The sequence below is a fragment of the Callithrix jacchus genome, chromosome 2 (genome assembly GCF_049354715.1).
Source record: "Callithrix jacchus isolate 240 chromosome 2, calJac240_pri, whole genome shotgun sequence".
Taxonomy (NCBI): Eukaryota; Metazoa; Chordata; class Mammalia; order Primates; family Cebidae; genus Callithrix; species Callithrix jacchus.
Window position 1 is genome coordinate 166,393,099 of NC_133503.1, and position 21,444 is coordinate 166,414,542.

The window sequence follows — 21,444 nt, forward strand, 5'->3', positions numbered from 1 at the left end:
GTCCCATTTTAAAAGGCAGAGAATCTATAACCCAGAGAAGCAAGATGAACTACCCACTGTCTTACAGTTAATACTGGGTGGGATTAGTAGTCAAACTCAGGCCTCAATAACTTCAGCACAAGCATTCTTTCTACTGATCTATCAGATTCTCAGTTTGAAAATTGTTTCTGGTATGTTTTGGAGTAAAGAATCTGAAAGTAGAATTTGGTTGTTTTGGTGCCTACTGGGGTAGATTTAGGGATTTAAACTTCTTCACTCTTAGGCCACTCTACAATTCTTGAACAGAACTAGGATTAGACATGACTAATTTGAGGAAAAAGGGTTTTTGTTTGTTTGTTGTTTTCTTTGCAGTTGAGGTGGGTAGACTATAGTGTATAAATGGGACAGCAAAGAAGAATGGGATCATTTATTAAGAACTACTATACAATGTGTCAGATGCTTCTGCAGGGTGTGTGCATGTGACCATTTCACAGATGAGAAAATGAAGACCTGGAGATATCAAGCAACTTATCTAAGTCTTCATATTGAGTGATAAAACTGGAAGGTTAGTATAAAAGTGGTTGAATCTGAATTTAAATCTAAGCCTTTCCTTCATCACTCTTCCATGAGGCCATCCAAGCACATTAAAGATAGAGAAGTAGCAAATGTAGGTTTTTGTTCCAAGAAGTTTGGCCATGAAGAAAAGGAACAAAATCAGCTGGTATCTAGGGTAGGGGAAGAGGTTAAAAAAGGATACTGTTGTGCTTTTTTATAATAGAAGATATCAGACCATATTTAAGACGGAAAGTGCATTGAAAGATGAAATCCACAGTCCAGAGCACATAGTAAGTGCTTAGTAAATACTTCTTGCTTGATGCAATGAAGGAGTAAATAAAGGGAGAAGGCTGTACAAGGAAGCAGGCGCTGATGGGAACTAGAAATGCCAGTTAGTATGTGCAAGAAGGAATGCCATCTTTCCAGAGAATCTGGAACAAAGGAAAATCAGGAGAACAAGATAGCAGGAGATTTTCAGTTAGAATGCAGGGCAAGTGGGGATGGTCAGATGGGTCATTCTCCATGTTCTTAGTAAAGTAAGAGGTAAAGTTATCTGTGGTACATGAGGAAGGCAAGGGCAGGTCTGGGAGTGAAGGGCATTACAAGCAACCTTTGCGGGAAATGCGGTAAGATCTCAGTGAGACTCAGTCCCAAGAAAGTCTGTGTTTAGTTAGGTGTGAATGACTGACTGTACATGGCCATGTAACCATAAGAGATTCCATTAAGTGTCCACCCAAATAGTTTTACAAACTGCTTATACAAAGTTCACCTATATAGACTCTGGCAGTGCCACGTACTTGCTAGAGCTTTTCTTCTTGTTTGAATGGGCAATGCTATATACCTACACAGGCCCAGAGAAAATTAAAATCTATATGCCAAGTTGCCGGTTCCATGGCTGAAATCTGAGACAGATGCTTAATAATCCTCAAACAAATAAATGATGAACTTAAATAAACAATTTCCAAATTTCTTAAGTTAAAGTAACTTAGAAATCATTTTATTTGTGACACTCCTCAGCCTTGTGTGATCACCTTTATGTTTACACATGCTTCTGACTTTTTAAGATGCTTTCACAAGTATTAGCTCATTTCATCCTTAAACCCCTTTGAAGTAGTTAGGGTTCGATTACTGCCATTTGACAGATGGAGAAACTAGATCACATGGAGATTAAGTGATTTGCCAAAGTGATAGAGCTGGAGATAAAATCAAAGTTTTCTAATGCCTGGTCCAATTCTAAGATAGCCCAAGAAAGCCAGAATAGAAATGCCAAGTCTAGGTCAGGGTTTTGTGGCATTTAGAAGCAGCAATATGGTGTAATGTCTTTGGATATTTAAAGGAATCCATGGATTTAAAAGGAAATTGAGAACCAGATCTCCACATGTTCCTCACACACCTCTAGACGTGAAGTCTTTAGGGACCTTCTTAGTCAAAAGTCACAAACATCAGAATCTATAGGGTAGATATCCTGAGTTTTCATAGATCTTTATGTTACCAGATTGTTATAAAAATATCTAGAACCACTATTTTTGACCAGCAGAAATAACTAAAATGCAAAGTTTGTGAAGTAATACAATTTCCATTTCCCATGAGTATACCACCACCCTCGTTGGGTCCTCTCTATTCATTTCCACCTCTTCTCTCCCGATTTCTTCTTCCATTGCCCTCAAATGCACTTTTCTGTTTATAGCATTTTAAATACTGACAAAAATCTCACCATTTTGATTAGCCTGCATTTCCGTGAACCTGGAGCCATTCTTCAAGGCAGGGCCAGGTAACCACTGGGCACCCTCTGGCTCATGGAGGGTCCCTCCTGGTCATTTCCTCATGGTAAAAGGGCCCCGGTGCTCCACTCATTCCGGCCTGCCTGAGCACGGGCACGTGACTTGAACAAGATCTCTTCTAAACTTCCAAAATTAAAAAAGATGAAAAGTTTGAGTCAGAGGTTATTAACTTCCTAGGTTTTGAGAATTGTTTCTGTGTTCTAGAAGATGTTGCAATTTCTCTCCTCGTTTTTCACAATTCTCCCCATTTTTCTGTAACTGGTATAAACTGTTCCCTAATACAAATACAGTCAATTTTCCTTAATTGTGTCGTTAGTCACTCAAGCTCCCACTTGGCTTATTAGCAAGATGGTCTTTTCAGTTCCAGTACTTCAAATCACAGATTACCTAGTCAATCCCCCTGAGCTTTGGGAGATGAGAGCCGTAAGTAGATCAGAGTTTTAGGTGTTAGCTCTCAAATTGCACATTTCTAATTCTTAATGCCAACTGAAGTCTAAACTTGTTGTTCTTTCCCCTTATTTCATATCTTCTAAGTCCTTTTATGCTATTTTAAAATTCTCTGATTTCAGTTCTTGAGTGTTATTTTCCGGCCAGCTAGCATCAGTCATTCATCTTGAAGAGCCTCTTTCCCGCTAGCTTGAATGTTCCCTTCCCTGCTGTCTGGTTTCCAAAATCAAATTCTAAGGCATCTGAATTAGCATCCAGAACATCCCAATATGTGAGCCTTACAGTCTCTAGAGCCAGGTCTTTCCTGCAGGAAACTGGAAACACTCATAAAATCACACTAAGAGGAAAAATACAAATCAAAAAAGCTGAACTTACACCCTGATTGTAGGACAGTTTGCTGATGTGTCTATTTTAACTAACTAAATTTTCATTTAATTACCTTGAGAATCAGTAGCGCATAGCAGAAAGTGCAGAGACATCATAAAGAATTGACTTGAGTTCAAATTCTGGCTAAGTTTGGACCCCACCGTTACTGCTTACTAATTCTCGGAACTTGTAGTTTTATTAACTACCAAATGGAAAATAGATAATGACATATACCCCCACAAGGCTGCATACAGAATAAATATGATTACATATGTAGAATGCCTAGTATGGTGCCTGGCAAAAATTGTATGATTACTTAATATTATTTAATATCATTACTCCCAGATATTTTTTTTAAATTGCATTTTAGGTTTTGGGGTATATGTGAAGAACATGCAAGATAGTTGCATAGGTACACACATGGCAGTGTGAGTTGCTGCCTTCCTCCCCTTCACCTATATCTGGCATTTCTCCCCATGCTATCTCTCCACAACTCCCCCCGCCGCTGTCCTTCCCCTATTCCCCCCAATAGACCCCAGTGTGTAGTGCTCCCCTCCCTGTGTCCATGTGTTCTCATTGTTCATCACCCGCCTATGAGTGAGAAACTCCCAGATATTTTTATAGATTTATTGTTTCTATTTCTTTACTCATTTTACTCTATCCATCCCCTTTCTTTCTATCAGAACAAAAAACATATTTTTACTTTTGAGGATGTTAATATTACTAATTGTATTTTAGTAAACTTTATAAAGTCCAGATTGAGATTTTAGAGTCAATCATTAGACTCTAAAGTTAATGGTTTGACATCAAAGTAAGTCTAACTAGTTTTTTCCTCCAGAAAAACTAAGATGTTTTTCCTTAGAATTATTTTGTGTACATGCAAATGTATTCCTTGCAGTATTTGAAAGTGACCACGTTTTGCAAGGCAGTTTCACTGCCACATACTACTGTAACATAGGAAGACTTCAGCATATATTCTCCCAAGCTTGATGAGGAAGAGATACTCAGACATTTAGTTTAGTGCCTCATTAAGTCTTTCAGATGATCTCTGACTGTTTTCCAAAAGTAATTTTTCTTTAAAATCTAACCAGCCCCTTTCCATCTCTCACCCTGCTTTCCTCTGGTTTTGCTGTACTTTCAGGCGAGCCCTGCCCTGGCAGTGGCACGACCGCTGCCAGCAACTCAGGGAGGAGCCCCTTCTGGTTCCAAGTCTTCAGTAGAAAAGCAAGCACACCCCTTCCTGTGATGCTTAAGTTATTATAATTGAGGAAAGGAGAATAGATGTCAAGTAAGCAGAATCACGCAAGGCCCCAGATGCCTCATCAGAAAGTCTCATAACCCTATGTAAAGGCAGAAAGGGACCTGGGTTTGGGGGAAGTCAGTTTTCAGTGCTTCAAATCCAAAACACTCACCATTCCCCAAACAATCTCAATAACTTCTCACTTGTTGGCCTTAAATCATTCTCCCAGGGTAATGCCTCATGCCTGTCAAAATCCTTTCCATGAAAGGGTAAGTCACAGATGGCTAATAAATATTTCTCTCTCTATTTGGACAGTTTATTAATATCTACTCACACAGGTATATTCTCTTTCGGTAGAGTTTTTAAATCATTTATGAGTCTACTGAACCACATTATTTATGAATTAAAATGACTGGGTACCATTTTCATCTGTCACATTCACTGGAATTGTTCAAGTTTATTCTATGATGAAAGAGGCATGTCAAATTGGTAAGTAATAGCTTATCAGACAAATGGTGAAGAACATTTGCTAAATGATTTAGGAACAACAAGAATTATACAATTAGACCTCTATCTCACAACAAACTCCACAATAAATTACTAATAGTTTTAAAGAGTTAAATGGAAAAAAAATGAAGCCACAGCAAAGTAGGAGAAAATATACTGTTTATGATTATCTGTTCTCAAATTAAGGAAGGCCTTCCTAAAGATAAGATAGTGACAGAAATTATACATGAAAGGATTGACTAATTGTATTAGAGGAAAAGTCTGATATATCAAAAAATTTTGATTTTGGTTAGGACAAAACAAACTGGACTCAATATTTCTAACGTAAATATCTTGAGTTGGAATTTTTTATTCATAAAATTTATAGGGGAACTAATTTTGTCTACCTCCACCTCTGAAAATAGCTGCAAAAGAGGAACTATTCTTATGGGAGCTGTATCTGGCTGAGAGGGCCTTGAGTCTGCGGCGCAGGGCCTGAGCAGTCTTTAAAACTTCAGGAAGAAGAGGAACACCGCGGTGAGGTCAGAGAATGAAGAGAGAAGACAATACTGTCAGCAATTACTTAAGTGAAGAGGTTTGGCAAGGGGAGAAATATCTAAAAAGAAATTAGGAATTTGTTTACGGCATATGCTATGTAAAACCTTGGTATTACCCTTGTAAGGAAATTTATAGTGAAGTGCAGTATTTTTTTTGAAGTTTTTATAGAGAGGTTTGTTTGTTATGGTATATTTTTTAATGTATGGACAGGCAAAAGCAGGATTCAAAGCAGCCTACTTACATCCAGTTGGTCCAGTTAAGAAACAAAAAGATTAATATCCTTAATAAAAAGATTTTAGAAACCAATAAGAAAAGGAAAATGCTATTTTTGAAATAGGCAAAGTATTTGAATAGGTAATACTATTAAAAGGAAAATGGTTATAAACATGAAAAAAATTATCTCATTCGTGCTCAAAGGCAGGTAAAATTAAAACAAAATGTTTGTCAAGACATTATCCTCTTTTCCTCTCAGAAAATCACCCCAAAATGAGAAGGAAATTTAAATTCCATTTTTAGGGAAACAAGGCAACCTGCGTAATTCCAAAACCCAATGTATGACATCAAAAATCAAATGGAGGAATGACTGAGAGGAAGAGGATCAAAGCAAAAAGGGAAGATACAGAGACAAGTGATTCTAGTCACTGTTTAGCAGATAGAACCTAGGAATGTATGCTGATAAATGTTTAACAACCAGGAAAAGCTCTGTGTGTCTGTGTGTGTATGTGTGTTATGCACGTATACATACATGTAATATACTTTTATTGATATAAAGGATGAATAAGCCTGGGCATAGTGGCTCATATCTGTAATCCCAACATTTGGGGAAGTCACGGCAGGAGGATTGCTTGCACCCAGGAGTTCAAAACCAGCCTGGGCAACATAGCAAGACCTCATCTCTACAGAAAGTATAACATTTTTTAAAAAATGTATATGCATGTTATGGTGCATGCATCCCAGCTACTCGGTCAGCTGAAACAGAAAAATCCTGAAACCCCAGGAGTTTGAGGCTACAGTTAACTATGATGGACCCACTGCACTCCAGCCTGCATAAGAGAGAAAGACTCTGTCTCAGAAAAGATATATAGCATACAATATGGTAATAATAATAAAATTAACATATTCTTTATTGAAAATTTCATACAGCCAATTGTTAATTTTTGCCAAATTCTTGATTTTGTAGCCAACTATGGTTGCAATCAATAATCTTGTTTTTGAAGAATTTTTCTTAATTCATGGTATTGTTTGCTTTGCTTCTTAGGCACTAGCAGAAACCAGACGCCTTATTCAACAACTTCCCCGCCACCACCTCCACCAGCCCATCCGGCCAGCCAACCACCATTGCCAGCATCTCACCCAACACAACCACCAGCCCCAAGCCTACCTCCCAGAAACATTAAACCTCCATTTGACCTAAAGTAAGCAAAAGATTATCTTGCCATTTCTATGCTTGGTTGAGTGCTGAGGGTTCCATGGGAGACTTCTGGGTCTACAAAAGTGGGCAGCTGGCAGAGAGAAGAGCTGGCCAAGCTGGCTTGCTCACACCCCTAGAACCTTACTTATCTGTTTTATGTTGGGTTTCCCCTTAAGCGTTTCTTTGAAGAAAATTTCCACTGTTTTTAAAAGTTGTAAAGCTTTCTCAAGAACCACCAACTCCTCCGCTATCACAATCACTACCACCTCATCACCGTATTTTTACTGACTGCCTGTGATGTGCTAGGCATTTTACATAACCTCTTCGATTAGGTAGTATCATCATTATTTCAGATGAGGAAATGGAACTTAGCTCTGCAAAGAAGCCAAGTAACTTCTCGAAGATCACAAAATAGTGTAGAATAAAAATTTCAAACAATGTTAGTCTGAATCCAGAGTAAATGTGCTTTAAACTACTATGCTAAATAGCCTCCTTTAATTAAAAAAAAAAATGAAATTTTCTCTCATCCCTCAGAATTTTTGGCTGGGTGTTTAGGAAACTTTTATTCAAGCCTGCTCTTGCTTAAATGTTCTAAGACGGTATTTTTCAGAAATCTCAGCACTGTATGGGTTGCTATACATGGGTTCTTTATCCAGGATTTAATAGAATAGTCGGTAAAGGAAAAAGCCAGTGGCAGATTGGAATAAAATGAAATGTCATGTCAAGAAGAATATCCAGACAATGGCAAGCATAAATCCTTAAGACAAAAGGGACTAGATATTTCCTTTCTTCTTGTAGAAAATTGCTTTACGTGATTCTCTTTTATCACAAATAATATCTGAATATGTTTAGTACAATTTGGTTTTTCTTCACTTAAATTCCTCTGCCAGACTGATGTTCCTTACAACAAAAGTACTTAATATCCATAATCCATGTAATGGAAACTGTTAATAACAATATTGGATTGACAGATTCCCTGAAATGCTTGATGACTACAATTTAGGGAAAAGATGGAAAACCACCAAAAATTTTTTTTACTTTAATATGCTTTCTTGGGGGTTTAAGGATAGTAAGTAGAGGGTGTTGGAGCAGCTTCATGGCTATTATCTTATATATGACCTGCTTTGTGCATTTATATTAACAGCACACCCTTCTAAGCATTTGAATTTATGGATGTCACTTTAAGGCCTCTTACGCTCCATGATATCCAGCTACTTCTTTTTTCAAAAGAGAAAATGTGTGTAGTGAATGACTTTCACGCTCCCATCATAAAGCTCACATAAATTCCACAGTGAAGCAATATCCGGGTTAGAAAATTTTCCCCAAGTAGAGGAAGCTAGAAATGCATTAGAGGAAATGAAAGCAAAATGGGTCTTGATGTTCAGGCTCAAAATGTCACATTTCACATGAAGGGACAATGTATGGGGTAGTCTGTAAGAAGAATTGTGAAAGATATAGGTGTTTCCGTGCTGCTCACAGCACCAGTCCTCAAAACATATACATGAGTATTTGCCAAACATTCTCTCTGCCAACCTGCAAGCGTTCCTCCCATTTCTAATCAAATACCACTCTCAGGTCAAGATCTAACAGATTTCCTTTACAGTCATGCAACAAATATTTTTTGAGCCATTATATTGTGCCTTTGTAATACAAGTTCAGGAAATATTACTAAACAAACAAAGACCCTGCAAAGCAGGGGCCAAGAGACTAAATAAATGAAAATAATAAACAGGGCTGGGCACAGTGGCTCCTGCCTGTAATCCCAGCACTTTGGAAGACCAAGGTGGGAGGATCACTTGAGCTCAGGAGTTTGGGAGCAGCCTGGGCAATATAGTGAGAACCTGTCTCTACTACCCATTTAAAAATTAGCAGGGCATGATGGTGCATGCCTGTAGACCCAGATACTCAGGAGGCTGAGGCAGGAGAATTGCTTGAGCTCAGGAAGGCAATGCTGCTTTGAGCTGTAATTGTGCCACTGCACTCCAGCCTGGGTGACAGAACGAGACCCTGTCTCAAAAATAAATAAATAAGCAAATAAATAATAAACAGGTAAAGTATATGGTATTAGCACTTGATGCTTCCTGACATATTTCCTAGAGGGAAAATGGAGCTGAGTTAAGTACTGGAGGTGGAGTATGAGGGTAAGGTTGAGGATAGCATGTTGCTACTTGAGAGAGGTGAGAGTAGCTCCCTTATATTTAATTGCAGTTTTTGCCATTACTTTCAATGGCAAAAAATGCAATTACTTTCATACCAACTTAATAGAAAGTGATACTTGAGCAAAGACTCAAAAAAAGTAAGGGAGTTAGACATTAAGGAAGACTGTTCTAGGCAGAGAGAGCAGGTAGAGAGAGCAAGGGAAGGAACAGTAGGGAGAGTCATCTCATGTAGGGGCTTGTAAGCCGTGATAGGATTGCAGTGCTTATTCTAAATGGGACCCACTCAAAGAGTCAGAGCAGAGCAGTGACATTTTCTGACTTGTACTTTGTAAAAATCACCTTAATGGTTATGCTGAGAAGAGGCAGTACGTAGACAATTCTCAAAGCAGGGAAACCAGTTAGTCAGATGTTTTGGAAATGCAGGCTCTTATGGAGTAGCACTGCCCAGGATGGGAACAGTGTGGGTGGTGAGAAGTGTGCATATACTGGGTGTATTTTGAAGGAAAATATAACGAAATTTGGATTTAGGGTATGAAGGAAAATGGGGATCTAGAATGGGTGGCTCCAGTGTTTTTCACTCAAGCAAACTAAGGATCATGCTTCCATCAGCCCAAGCACCATCATGGGGAGGCTGAAGATGTTAAAATTACAACAAATCTAAAGATCTCAAGTGTTTTTATTTGCACATCTAGAATCGGGCAACACTTTGTTTCATAAAATACAGTAAGCGTTCCAATGAGTGAAGCGGAGGAGGCTGGCTTTATAAACAAAAAGAACTGAAGAAGCAAACACAAAGAACAAAAATCGGATTGGTCATTTCAAAGTTACTTTCCTTATAAGCCAGAACAATAGAAAGATAATGGAAGTTAACATCAGCTGACTTCAGGTCATTCTTTGTTGTAAAGATTGAAACAGCACTTAAGTTATTGGTACAGAAGATGAAAATTGGCCTCTTTGGGCAACTAGGCGATTCTCTGTCTCTCCTGATTTCCCAAAAGGCCAGATGACAACTCAGTTTTAGTTTGATGAGTGTGGGTGATTCCATTTTGATTTTTGGTCTGGTCTTCTGGGGCCAGTATAGGAATTTAGTCCAAAAAAATAGCCTCCTAGATTTTGTTTAACAAAGGTGAGCAAGTTTTGTTTAACAAAGATGAGGTCATGGCTATGTTACGTTTGAGGTACCTTTTAAGCATCCAGTTGAGTAAGAAGTGGAGAGTCTGGGAGATAATTCTGGGTTTAAAATATAGACTTGAGAGAAATAGGAACATATTTCACAGTCATGGGGCTGGTTAAGATGACCAAGGAAGGGAGTGTAAACAGAGAAGAAGAGAACTGAGCTCTGGGGTACTGTAACTCTCTGAGGCCTAGGAGAGGAGAAGGGGCAAAAGAGAATAAAAGGAGTAACCAATAAAGCCGGAGTCCTGGAAGCCCAGGAAAGGAAGCATCCAAGGAGAAGTCAGTGAGCAACTGTATCAGGTGCTGGTGGAGACCAGAAAGTGAGGACTGTGGAGGTCAGTGCAGGGGAAGTTGTCAGGAGTGGTGGGGAAACAAGCCTGATTGAAACGGCTTTGAAAGAGAATGAAAGGAGAGGAATTGCACAGAGCAAATATAAACAACTCCTTTACAAAGAAAGGGAAAGCAAAGAAATGGGACTGTAACTGAAGGGAGAAATGAGATCAAAAGCCTTTTTAAAGACGGAAATAGCAGCATGTCTGTAAGCTGATGGGAAAGATCCAGTTGAGAGGGAAAAAGGATCAGGGTAGGGAGAGGGGAGAATTGCAGGAGCCCAGCATTAGAGCAGAGGGGAAGAATGGCTTCCCTGAGCTTTACGGTTCTGCCAAGGTATAGGCTGGAATCTCTCATTGGGATCAAGGAAGGAATTTCAGAAGACAGGGTAGACATTAACATCTGCAGCCTGGTCTGCCTACTTCTAAAGCTGTTCCCAGAAGTAACTTGAAATTATATCATTCAGGCCAGGATGTCTTATGAGTGTAAAAGACTTGAGACAGGCGAGAATCAGAAATCCTAAATAACTTTGAAAATAAAGTAGTTAAGAGCAGTTATATTGTATTTTAAATTGTATTGTTTCCCCACCTAGTGGTCAGAAATTAGTTTGTTACATTTTCTGCTATTTTTACTCAGGCATTTGAAGAGGAAATGAAATGGGTCAAAAGAGTGTTTGTCATTATTGATGTTCAAATCAACATCTTTTAGTGTAATACATTTTTTTTTGAGAGAGAGAGAGAGAGTCTTCCTCTGTCGTCCAGGCTGGAGTGTAGTGGCGCCATCTTGGCTCACTGCAACCTCTGCCTCCCAGGTTCAAGTGATTCTCCTTTCTCAGCCTTCCAAGTTCAAGAGATTCTCCTGCCTCAGCCTCCCGAGTAGCTGGGATTACAGGTGCCTGCTGCCACACCCAATTAATTTTTGTAGTCTTAGTAGAGACGGGGTTTCTCCATGTTGGCCAGGCTAGTCTCGAACTCCTGATCTCAGGTGATCCACCCGCCTCCCAAAGTGCTGGGATTACAGATGTGAGCCACTGTGCCCAGCCATTGTAATACATTTATTGGTATCTTTTCAAATTATACTTTTAACATCATAATTAATTTTTCATATGAAAACAGAATCAATGGTTGAGTATTTTGGCATATCAAACAAATTACATGGTTATTAATAGTAATGAGACAGAAAAAGTGAAGTAATACAAAATAATAATAATGGGAAGTGACTAAGGTGAGAAAAAGAAAGATTCCCCAGTTTTTGCCCTGAAATCATTCATAGTTATTTTAGGGGTTTTCTTGGTTTTTGTTTGTGTGCATGTTTTATTTTTTGTCTGTAAAATTGGAGGAAAAGTAAGAATTTACTGTTGTAAACTTTTTATTAATTAGAGCTGCTTAAAATGTTCTGAAACTTGAGACTTGCCGTATCAGTAGTCCACAGCCAGTTAGTCTTCTCTCATGCCAGTTGGAAAGTGTTGGCTTCAAGAAATCAGTTTTCAAATTCCTTGTGGGTTAAATATAGGAAGACATGTTCCAAAGAAAAGGCCACAACATTTTACTCTCAATAAGGGCAAGTATAGAACAAAGTTTAATGTGTCATGTAGATTTCTTCCTCCTTCTTTAAAGAAAGAAAAAACTTATGATAATTAAAAGCTAAATGCATGAATAGATGAAACCCTGTCTCTACAGATATATAATGATAAGGGTGGAGAGAGGGGAGAACTGGAGGAACCCAGCATTAGGGCAACAAGGAGGAATGGCTTCCCTAAACTTTACAGTTCTCCCGAGGTTGTAGACTGGAATCTCTAATTGGGATTAAGGAAGGAACTTCAGAAGGCAGGGTGGACTTTTCATCTGCAGCCTGATCTGCCTACTCCTAAAGCTGTTCCCAGAAGTAACTTGAAATCATATCATTCAGGTCAGGATGTCTTAAGAGCGTAAAACATTCGAGACAGGTAAGAATCAGAAATCCTAAATAACTTTGAAAATAAAGTAGTTGAGGCCAAAGTTATATTGCATTTTAAATACACACACACACACACACACACACATGCATTTATATATATATATATATATAAATATTTATATATAAATATTATTTATATATATTATATATATTATAAATATATATAATTTAATATATTATAAATATATATAATTTAATATATTATAAATATTATTTATTTATATTATATATTATAAATATTATATATATATATATATATATATATAAATGCATGTGTGTATAAATGTAGTTGGGCATTGTGGCACATGCCTGTCATCTCAGCTATTTGGAAGGCTGAGGTGGGAGGACACCTAAGCCTGGGAGGTCGAGTTCACAGTGAGCCATGATCTTGCCTCTGCACTCCAGATTGGGGGACAAAGTGAGATTCTGTCTCCAAAAAAAAAAAAACAAGAAAGCAAAGTTTAAAGGTCAACGGTTTTACATCTTTATACGTCAGGAAATAAAGAGCTAATAAGCTTTCTAAAAATGACAGTCATTAACTTGACTTTTCCTATTTAATTCTACATGCTATAGCATATAAACAAAGGAGGACTTGTTGAACAGGCCTATTATCATAACTGGTAAGCTTTCTTTTCTTTTCCTTCACCCTTTTCCTCTGCTTAGTTTCCTATGCCTTAGACTGTGGCTGGTTCCATTGTTTTTCTCTTAATCTCTCTATGGGGCTTTTCTCAATGCTTGGAATCTTTGGAGCAATTGCTGACAGTTTGATCTGGATTTACTCGTGACCTATTTCTATTTCTCCTCCTCATCTCTTTTCCTTTTACTCTTCACCACCATTGCTATTATAATCACTGTTAATTATTTATTGAATATTTTCATAATATACATCCTATGAATTCAGGCCTATATAAAGTGGAACTAAGATTGATGTTATAATGTTGGGTCCATAAATAAAATAGATGTGTGTACAGGCAAACATTGTCTACAAGTAATAAATGCTTTGCATAAATGTGCAGACACACATGTATGAATATGCCATGCAAATACCCTTCCTTTTACAAGTATTTGTTATTCATACAGGTGTTTTAGGAAGTTGATTTAACATCCTTTTCACCAATGATAATTTGCTTTAGTTATAAAAGTTAGGCTCTTGGTGTTACTGGAATATTGTTAATTCATCAAAAAAATCAAAAACCTATCATGACAGGAATTATTCTAATAACTTTCTAAAATGATAATCATCATAATAAATTAACTAGCGAAGTAACAATCCCTTTCAGTAACGGGTTTATGGCTTGGTAGTGAAAAGAGAGACCTGAAGTAATTACCCTATAATTACAAAGGAATACAGAATAATCACTATAATGGATGGATGGATGATGCAGAGAAGCAATGCAATAATTAGGCTTAAGGACGTCAGAGACAATGTCCCAGAGGAAGGAGTGTTTAAAGAGAGGGTTAAAGAATGGAGGCCAGTTGCAGTGGCTCATGCCTGTAATCATTGCACTTTGGAAGGCCGAGGTGGGCAATCACCTAATGTCAGGAGTTCAAGACCAGCCTGGCCAACATGGTGAAACCCTGTCTCTACTAAAAATACAAAAATTAGCCAGGCATGGTAGTGGCACATGCCTATAATCCCAGCTACCCACGAGGCTGAGGCAGTAGAATCTCTTGAAACTGGGAGGCGGAGGTTCCAGTGAACAAAGCTTGAGCCACTGCAGTCCAGCGTGGGCAGCAGATTGCGACTCTGTCTCAAAAAAAAACAAAAGAAAGAAAAAAGAAAAAAGAATGGGAGGGCCACAAGTAGGAGATGCTGATAAGGATGGATTATTCCAAAGAAGGGAAGTATGGGCTGAGCACAGAGAAACAGAAAACCAGAGAGTATTCAGACAGCATGTGAGTTTAGTGTTAATATGTGAGAAGATAATGTAAGAAAAGGAACTATGAGAAATAAAGGTGTACAGGTCAAGGCTGATCATAAGAACCTGTATGACATAAAAAGAGCTATGGATTTTACTCTGTACAATGTCAGTGTATTTAAATGTCTTAAGTATTTTCTTCTTCGTAAGTAATATTCAATTCATCAAAGTTAATAATGCAAAGGCCTATCTTACTTTAAGTACTTAAATTTATATTATATGACTTGTCATTTTATTTATACATCTAGTAATTTGTATTTAACTTAGAATTATTTTCAGGGGGATCTCTGATTAATGATCGAACAGCTCACATGCCTCAAATTAATTCTTTCAAATCAGTTTTATAAAGGTGATTAGTGAAACTTCCTTTGATGTTTCATGTTGCATGTATATATTAACATATTTGATTTTATTTTTAAACATTCCAAATACCTGAATGAACACATTTAATCACCCCACTAAACAAAATCCTCCCAAAAATTTAAATGGCTCTCATAAATTTATTAAATTGAACCACATTCAGTACCCTTAAATATCCAATAGCATTTGCAATTAGATTTTTCTTATACTTTTTAAGAAGTATATTTTAAAAAATTTAAGCATATAAAAAGCAGGAATAATAGTATAACAAGCTTCCATGTTCCCTTCACCAACTTCAACAACTGTAAACTCATGGCCAATCTTGTTTTATCTCTACCCTCACCCACTTGCCTCTTATACTATTTTGAAACTAATAAAAAGCATCATATAATTTCAACTACAAATATTTCAGTAGGTATTCCTAGAAAAATAGATTGTGTATTAATATAAAATATCAAGTCAGTGTTCTAGTTTCCAATGATCTCTTACAACATGTATATGTTTTAAGTTGTTTGAATAAGAATCCAAATTATTCACATCTTTGTTGGCATATATGTTTATATATGTTTTATGTTTTGTTATTCTTTGAGACAGAGTCTTGCTCTGTCATCCAGGCTCGAGTACAGTTGTACGATCTTGGTTCACTGCAACCTCCATCTCCTGGATTCAGTAGATTCTTGTGCCTCAGCCTCCCTGGTAGCTGAGATTACAGGCATCTGCCACCACACTCGGCTAATTTTTGTATTTTTAGTAGATACAGGGTTTCACCATGTTGGCCAGGCTGGTCTCAAACTCCTGACCTCAGATGATTCACCCACCTCAGCCTCCCAAAGTGCTGGGATTACAAGCATGAGCCACCACACCAGGCCCATTATTCTCTTTTAAGATATAGGTTCACTCCCCATGTCTTTTTTTTTTTTTTTAATTATTTGCAATTTATTTGTTGAGGAAATCAAGTTGTTTGTGGATACTATAGTTCCCCATCATCTAGATTTTGCTGATTACTCTCTATAATATAGCTATGTGTTCTTCTCTCCTCTGTATTTCCTATAAATTGACAGTGGGAGGTAGAGGTGGCTTGATCAAATTTAGTTCTCTTTATTTTTTTGGTGTATTCTTTTATCAGGAACTGATAATGTTTGCTTGACTTTCCTTTTTTGATGTGAGCAGCCATTGACACTCAATACCTAGACTCCTTAACGTTTCAACTAAAATTTAGAAAGTCTAAACCACATTTTAAATTGATGTGGCAAGTCTAATTGAATATTCACTAATGTAACAAATCTCTTAAATATTACAAATACTTAAAAAATTTGAATGTATATATATTGTCCCAATGGTTATAAAATTTATTCCACAAATTGCTTTTACTAAAAGTTTAGCTTATTCCATCATGTCTGTATTTAATTCTGAATGTTCCAAGGATGAAAAAGACTCTCTAAAGAAACAAGTGTCTTGTCATGACCAATTTAATGAGTTAATTAACAGGGCCTTTATACTTACTCAAATAGAAAGCTAAGCATATATAAGTCAAATTTTTAATTTTCTATTTTTAAAGTGACTTTATTAGATTGACAGACTTTACCTATGTTTACCATCTCAGGTAGAGACTGAGACAGATATCCATGACAGTTCTTCCTGAGTTATAGGTGTATCCATTTTATAGTTTTAGTGATTAAAAAGGCCCACATTCTTCAAATGGGGTTAGTTTTGCAACCAGCAACTCTTCTTCAAGTAATTATCTTTCCTAAGTCTTTAAGCAGTTTGATTATTGGACATGAGAGTAATATAATCATATTTTTGTGTTAGAAAGATGGCAAAAGTTGGAGAAGAGACTCTCAGGATAGGGAAGAGAAGGAGTAATTCTGATTATTAGAACACTGACCAGATGGCTACTGCAAAAGTTGATTCTAGAGATAATATAATCCAATTTTTGTGTCTAGCAGGAGAGGGGAAAATGGAAGAGGGAAGTGAATTAGTATGGGGATCTTAATGATTGATTTGACATGACTGAAGATGAGTGAAAAACAACGAATGAGTTGTGTGATGGATATGTGAATTGTGGTGCCATCCAACAAGAAAAGAAACCTAATTGGGAGAGGAGGTTTAGGCTGGGCTAAAACAGAGAAACCTCAGTTTCTGAGATGTTAATACAGAACTGGCTGTAGGACACCCACTCAGAAGAGAAACCTGGGCTAGAGATTTCAACATGGAATTTGCTAACATTAAGGTCATATATAAAGCTGTGGGGGTATAGAAAATCATTTATGAAAAACTGCAAAGTGAAAAAAAAAGAGAACCAAGACCAGAACACAACATAACATCATCACTTAAAAAGAAAGTCAAAAGAAAATAAACCACAAAGAAAATTGTGGAGTAGTGGCCAGAGAGACAAGAAGTGAGCCAGGAGCTATTTGTCATGTAAACAAACAAAAAAGACTCAATGAGGGCAAAATGGTCAATACCATCAAGGGCCAGAAAGCAGTCGAGTAAGATGCAGTCTGAGGCGGCTCAGTGGATTTGGTAGCTAATATTTTTAAGAATAGTTTCAGGGAAGAAGTGGCAATAGAGGAAAGATTGCAGTGGGGGAAGAAATGCATGGGAGGAGAGGAAGTAGAGTCAGTGAATAAAGACAACTCTTTCTTAGCTCGGCTGGTTAAAGGAGGAATATCTTATGGTAATGTGAAGAATTCACAGAGGTAAAGTGAAGTGTTTGTGTCTTACGGATGCCAGTAACGGGCTGAGAGAGAAAACAAAGCATGAGAGATTTAAGGGCAAAGAGTGAAGTAAGAAGAATATAAGTAATAAAGCAACGCATGGAAGAAAGTGGGTAATTGATGGAGTAAAATTACTGAGAATTCAGATGAAATTCAGAACACAGTTGCAGAGAGTAGGGAGAAGGTAAGGACGGGTGTAACTGCAGATGAGTTTGTGGGTTGAGGAAATGTATTTTCTCAAGAGAGTTCACACCTAATGACCTGTTTTATCAGTGAAATAAGAAACAAGGTCATCTGATTATAGGGAAAAGAGAGGAATGGCATACTGAAGAAAGTGGTAAACATTTTTAATAGGTATGGAGAGAGACAATGCAAGAGACAGCTGACTACAAAGAAAGAGTGATGAGATTATAGAATAGCAGAGGGAGATACAGCTGAAACTGAATATCAATTGTTTGTAATGTCCAGAGTCAGTAAAATTGACAGCAGTTTTCTCCAGCTGTGTTTAGGAATCAACCTGCGAGGAATAGAAAATATAAATGGTTATATACATAATTAGGGATTTGTGGGGCCCAGATATTGATAATGTTATTAAGAGCAGTTGGAGTGAAGCCATTGGAATGAAGCACCTTGGAGGACAGGGTGATAAACATAAAGCCAAAAGAAACCATCTGGAGAAAAGGAAGGAGTCAGGGATTGGAACCATATAATTCCCTCTCTCTTTTATTTTTTCTGTGAGACAGAATCTTGCCCTGTTGCACAGGCTAGAGTGCAGTGGCTCGATCTCAACTCACTGCAACCCCCACCTCCCAGGATCAAGTGATTCTCCCACCTCAGCCTCCTGAGTGTGCACTACCATGCCAGGCTAATTTTTTGTATTGGGTAGGTGCAAAAGTAATTGTGGCTTTTACTATTAATTTTATGGCAAAAACCATAATTACTTTTGCACCAATCTATTATTTTTAGGACAGAGGGTGTTTTGCCACGTTGGCCAGAATGGTCTGGAACTCCTGCCTTCAAGTGATCCATCTGCCTCAGCTTCTTCCCAAACTGCTGGGATTACAGGCATGAGCCATGGTGCCCAGCCCTAGATCTAATTCTCTTTTGTATATGTACCAAAGAACCAATCAAATGCCCTCATAATTTCAGAATTGAAGTGTTAATTTACTGTCAATTTAGTGAAAGCATATTACCCCCCAGAAGCAATGAATTAATTGTATGAGCCTACTTTGAATGAATGGTGCTATGCTCGTTTCCCAGTTCCCATTTTTTTCACAAAAGCAGCATAAATATAAGGCTAAAGCCTATGCTAATGATGTCTGAAGCCTTAAATCAGAGCAAATGTTCAAGAGAAAAGAATAATTCACAAAATAATCCTTTTTCCCTTTTTCATTGTAAGGTGAAAACCTACTTGTTCCATGTTCACTGTTCCTCTTTCTTGTTTTCAGAAGTCCTGTCAATGAAGATAATCAAGATGGTGTCATGCACTCTGATGGTAAATGGCAAAACATATTTTATTTATTTATTTGTAAAATCAGGTACAGAAGTTTGAGCTAATCTTTTTTTTTTTTTTTTTTTGAGACACAGTCTTGCTCCGTCGCCAGGCGCCGGGCTGGAGTGCAGTGGCGCAATCTCGGCTCACTGCAACTTCCGCCTCCCAGGTTCAAGCAATTCTCCTGCCTCAGCCTCCCGAGTAGCTGGGACTACAGGCCTGTGCCACCATGTCCAGCTAATTTTTATATTTTTAGTAGAGATAGGGTTTCACCATGTTGGCCAGGATGGTCTTGATCTCTTGACCTAGTGATCTGGCCACCTCAGCCTCCCAAAGTGAGCTAATCATTCTTATAGGCTCATTAATGGGTCATTGTCATCATTGGTCTGTGCAAGACCCCTCTCTTGTTTTATTTGTTGATTCCTTTTTATCCTCATGACTCACTTCCTTTATCCTTGTTTCTGTTCCTTCCTTCCTACAAATATTCTAACATATTTAATGTGTATGTGTGTTTGCACAAATTCCTCACATATTGTGACATGTATGCATGTATTTAGTTCACGTAAAGAGTATATTATAGGTTTCTCTAGGTTTTTTGTACAATCAGCATGATGTGGTTTTGGGGCCCATCCATATCACTTAGTGTTCTGTTGCTGTTAACGACTACACATTGTAATAAAAGGAGTTCCTTTATATTACAGACATCAATGTCATGTCAACTTCAAACAATGCAAATATCTTCTCCGATTCAGTCTGTTGTCTATTAGCTTAGCCCATGCTGTCCTTCATTGAACATAAATAAAGTTTTATATAATCAAATTCATTAATTTTGCTTTGTAATTTATGTTAAGTTATTTAAGAAGTCCTTTTTCCTAGAAAATAAAAGTGTTCTCATTTTTTTTCTGTAGACTTTATCACATAATTATATTTAGGTCTTTGATCTCTTTGCAGTTCCTTTTGAGGAGGTGGTAGAAATCCAGAATTGTTCCCTCATGTATGGAGCCAGTTTTCTCCTTACTGTACTCTAAACAATCCACCCTTTTCTCATTAATTTATAGTGCTACCTTTATATTATATCAGCTCAATGTGTGTGTATGTGTATATTATGGCTGTTTTATGTACATTTGTGTATGTTACTGAATTCTCTGCTCTATTCCATTGATCTATTTGTTCTTATACCAACACCACACTGTTTTTCTTATTGATATTATTATATTATTGCTCTTAATATTAGATTATGTTTCAATATTCAGTAATTATTTTTGATATTACAATGAACTCTTGAGCATTAAATTTTTTAATCCAATTACCTTGAAAACAAATCCTTGGGAACTAACAAGTAAAAAGGTGTGAAACTGATTTTTTTAATACAGCATGTTCCATACAAGCCCATAAAACCAAAAGACATCCCTTTTCATAAAGGGAATAGTGTATTAATTATTTCTTGGCCTTTGCATTATTTTATGAAAGCCAGTGAAATAATTTTATAATTAAGTCACCAGCATCAAAAAGGCCATAGTAAAGATCTAAAGTATATATTTTGTTTTTTATTTCTATATTTTTGCTAAAGCTTAAGTTCTGTTAGATTATGAACTATTTTGGATATTATTATATTATATCCAATAATCTTATATTAAAGTGCTTCCTTATTATAAATGCATTAAATTTCATTTTTTTAATCTTTTAGGTGCTGGAAATCTTGATGAGGTCAGATTTCTTTTTTTCTCATTTTATATTAATATAATTAGAATATTTAACAAGTATTATGATTCACTCCCTATTGGTACAGACTAAAACAAAGAAAATTCTTATGTGTAATGATATTTTTCCATTTCTAATCTTATTTCATCTAAAATGCTTAAGACATTACACACCAGTCATCACACTGACTCATCAGAATGCTGTAGTGCTGAACATAAACTTAAGTCTGACTGCACATCTGATTTATATAGCAAGATAAAAAAAAATCTTTCTGTTTTTGCTTTCCCAGTCTATTTCTAAAGAGGAAAGAAAATATTTTAAGCAAGCCAAACTTCCATACACTTAAATTACATAAACTGACAAATAGTTGTTTTACTGAGTATTTGAATTATTCTTTCAAAAATAATCACAATATGGTTTCTTTAAATATTTATTCCTCTGGAGCATTTAATATGTGGTTCAAATTTTAAAAATTTGTATTTTTGCCTTTATTTTAAGCCTAAGAATTATAGTATATGTACGTTAACTTTTTAAATAATAAAAATTAATCATCATCAATGTTTTTCTTTACAGGAACAAGATAGTGAAGGAGAAACATATGAAGACATGTATGAATTACATTTTTAACCATGGCAGTTTTCTTCAAAGATAAATATAATATTTTGTATGAGGGAGAGTTGGTATATAACACCACTGGGGGGAAGCTTGAATTGTTCAAATGACTGACATATAATAACTTTTATTTCAGTTTAAAAGACCAAAACTTATTTAGTTCTCTAAGAATTCTACAAAGGACTCTATTAAAAAGCTG

General features: G+C 36.8%; 1 protein-coding gene across 4 annotated transcripts in view; it reads left to right on the top strand.

Moving 5' to 3' along the window:
• The window catches only part of FYB1 (FYN binding protein 1), a 166,259-nt gene that overhangs the window by 107,869 nt on the left and 36,946 nt on the right, over positions 1–21,444 (top strand). For all 4 annotated transcript variants that reach the window (XM_078365548.1, XM_002745030.7, XM_008992136.5 and 1 more), the window contains exons 3-6: positions 6,671–6,827; positions 18,889–18,935; positions 20,620–20,639; positions 21,207–21,241. In XM_078365548.1, coding sequence (XP_078221674.1) covers positions 6,671–6,827; positions 18,889–18,935; positions 20,620–20,639; positions 21,207–21,241 — 259 coding nt within the window. The remainder of the gene's footprint in view (positions 1–6,670; positions 6,828–18,888; positions 18,936–20,619; positions 20,640–21,206; positions 21,242–21,444) is intronic.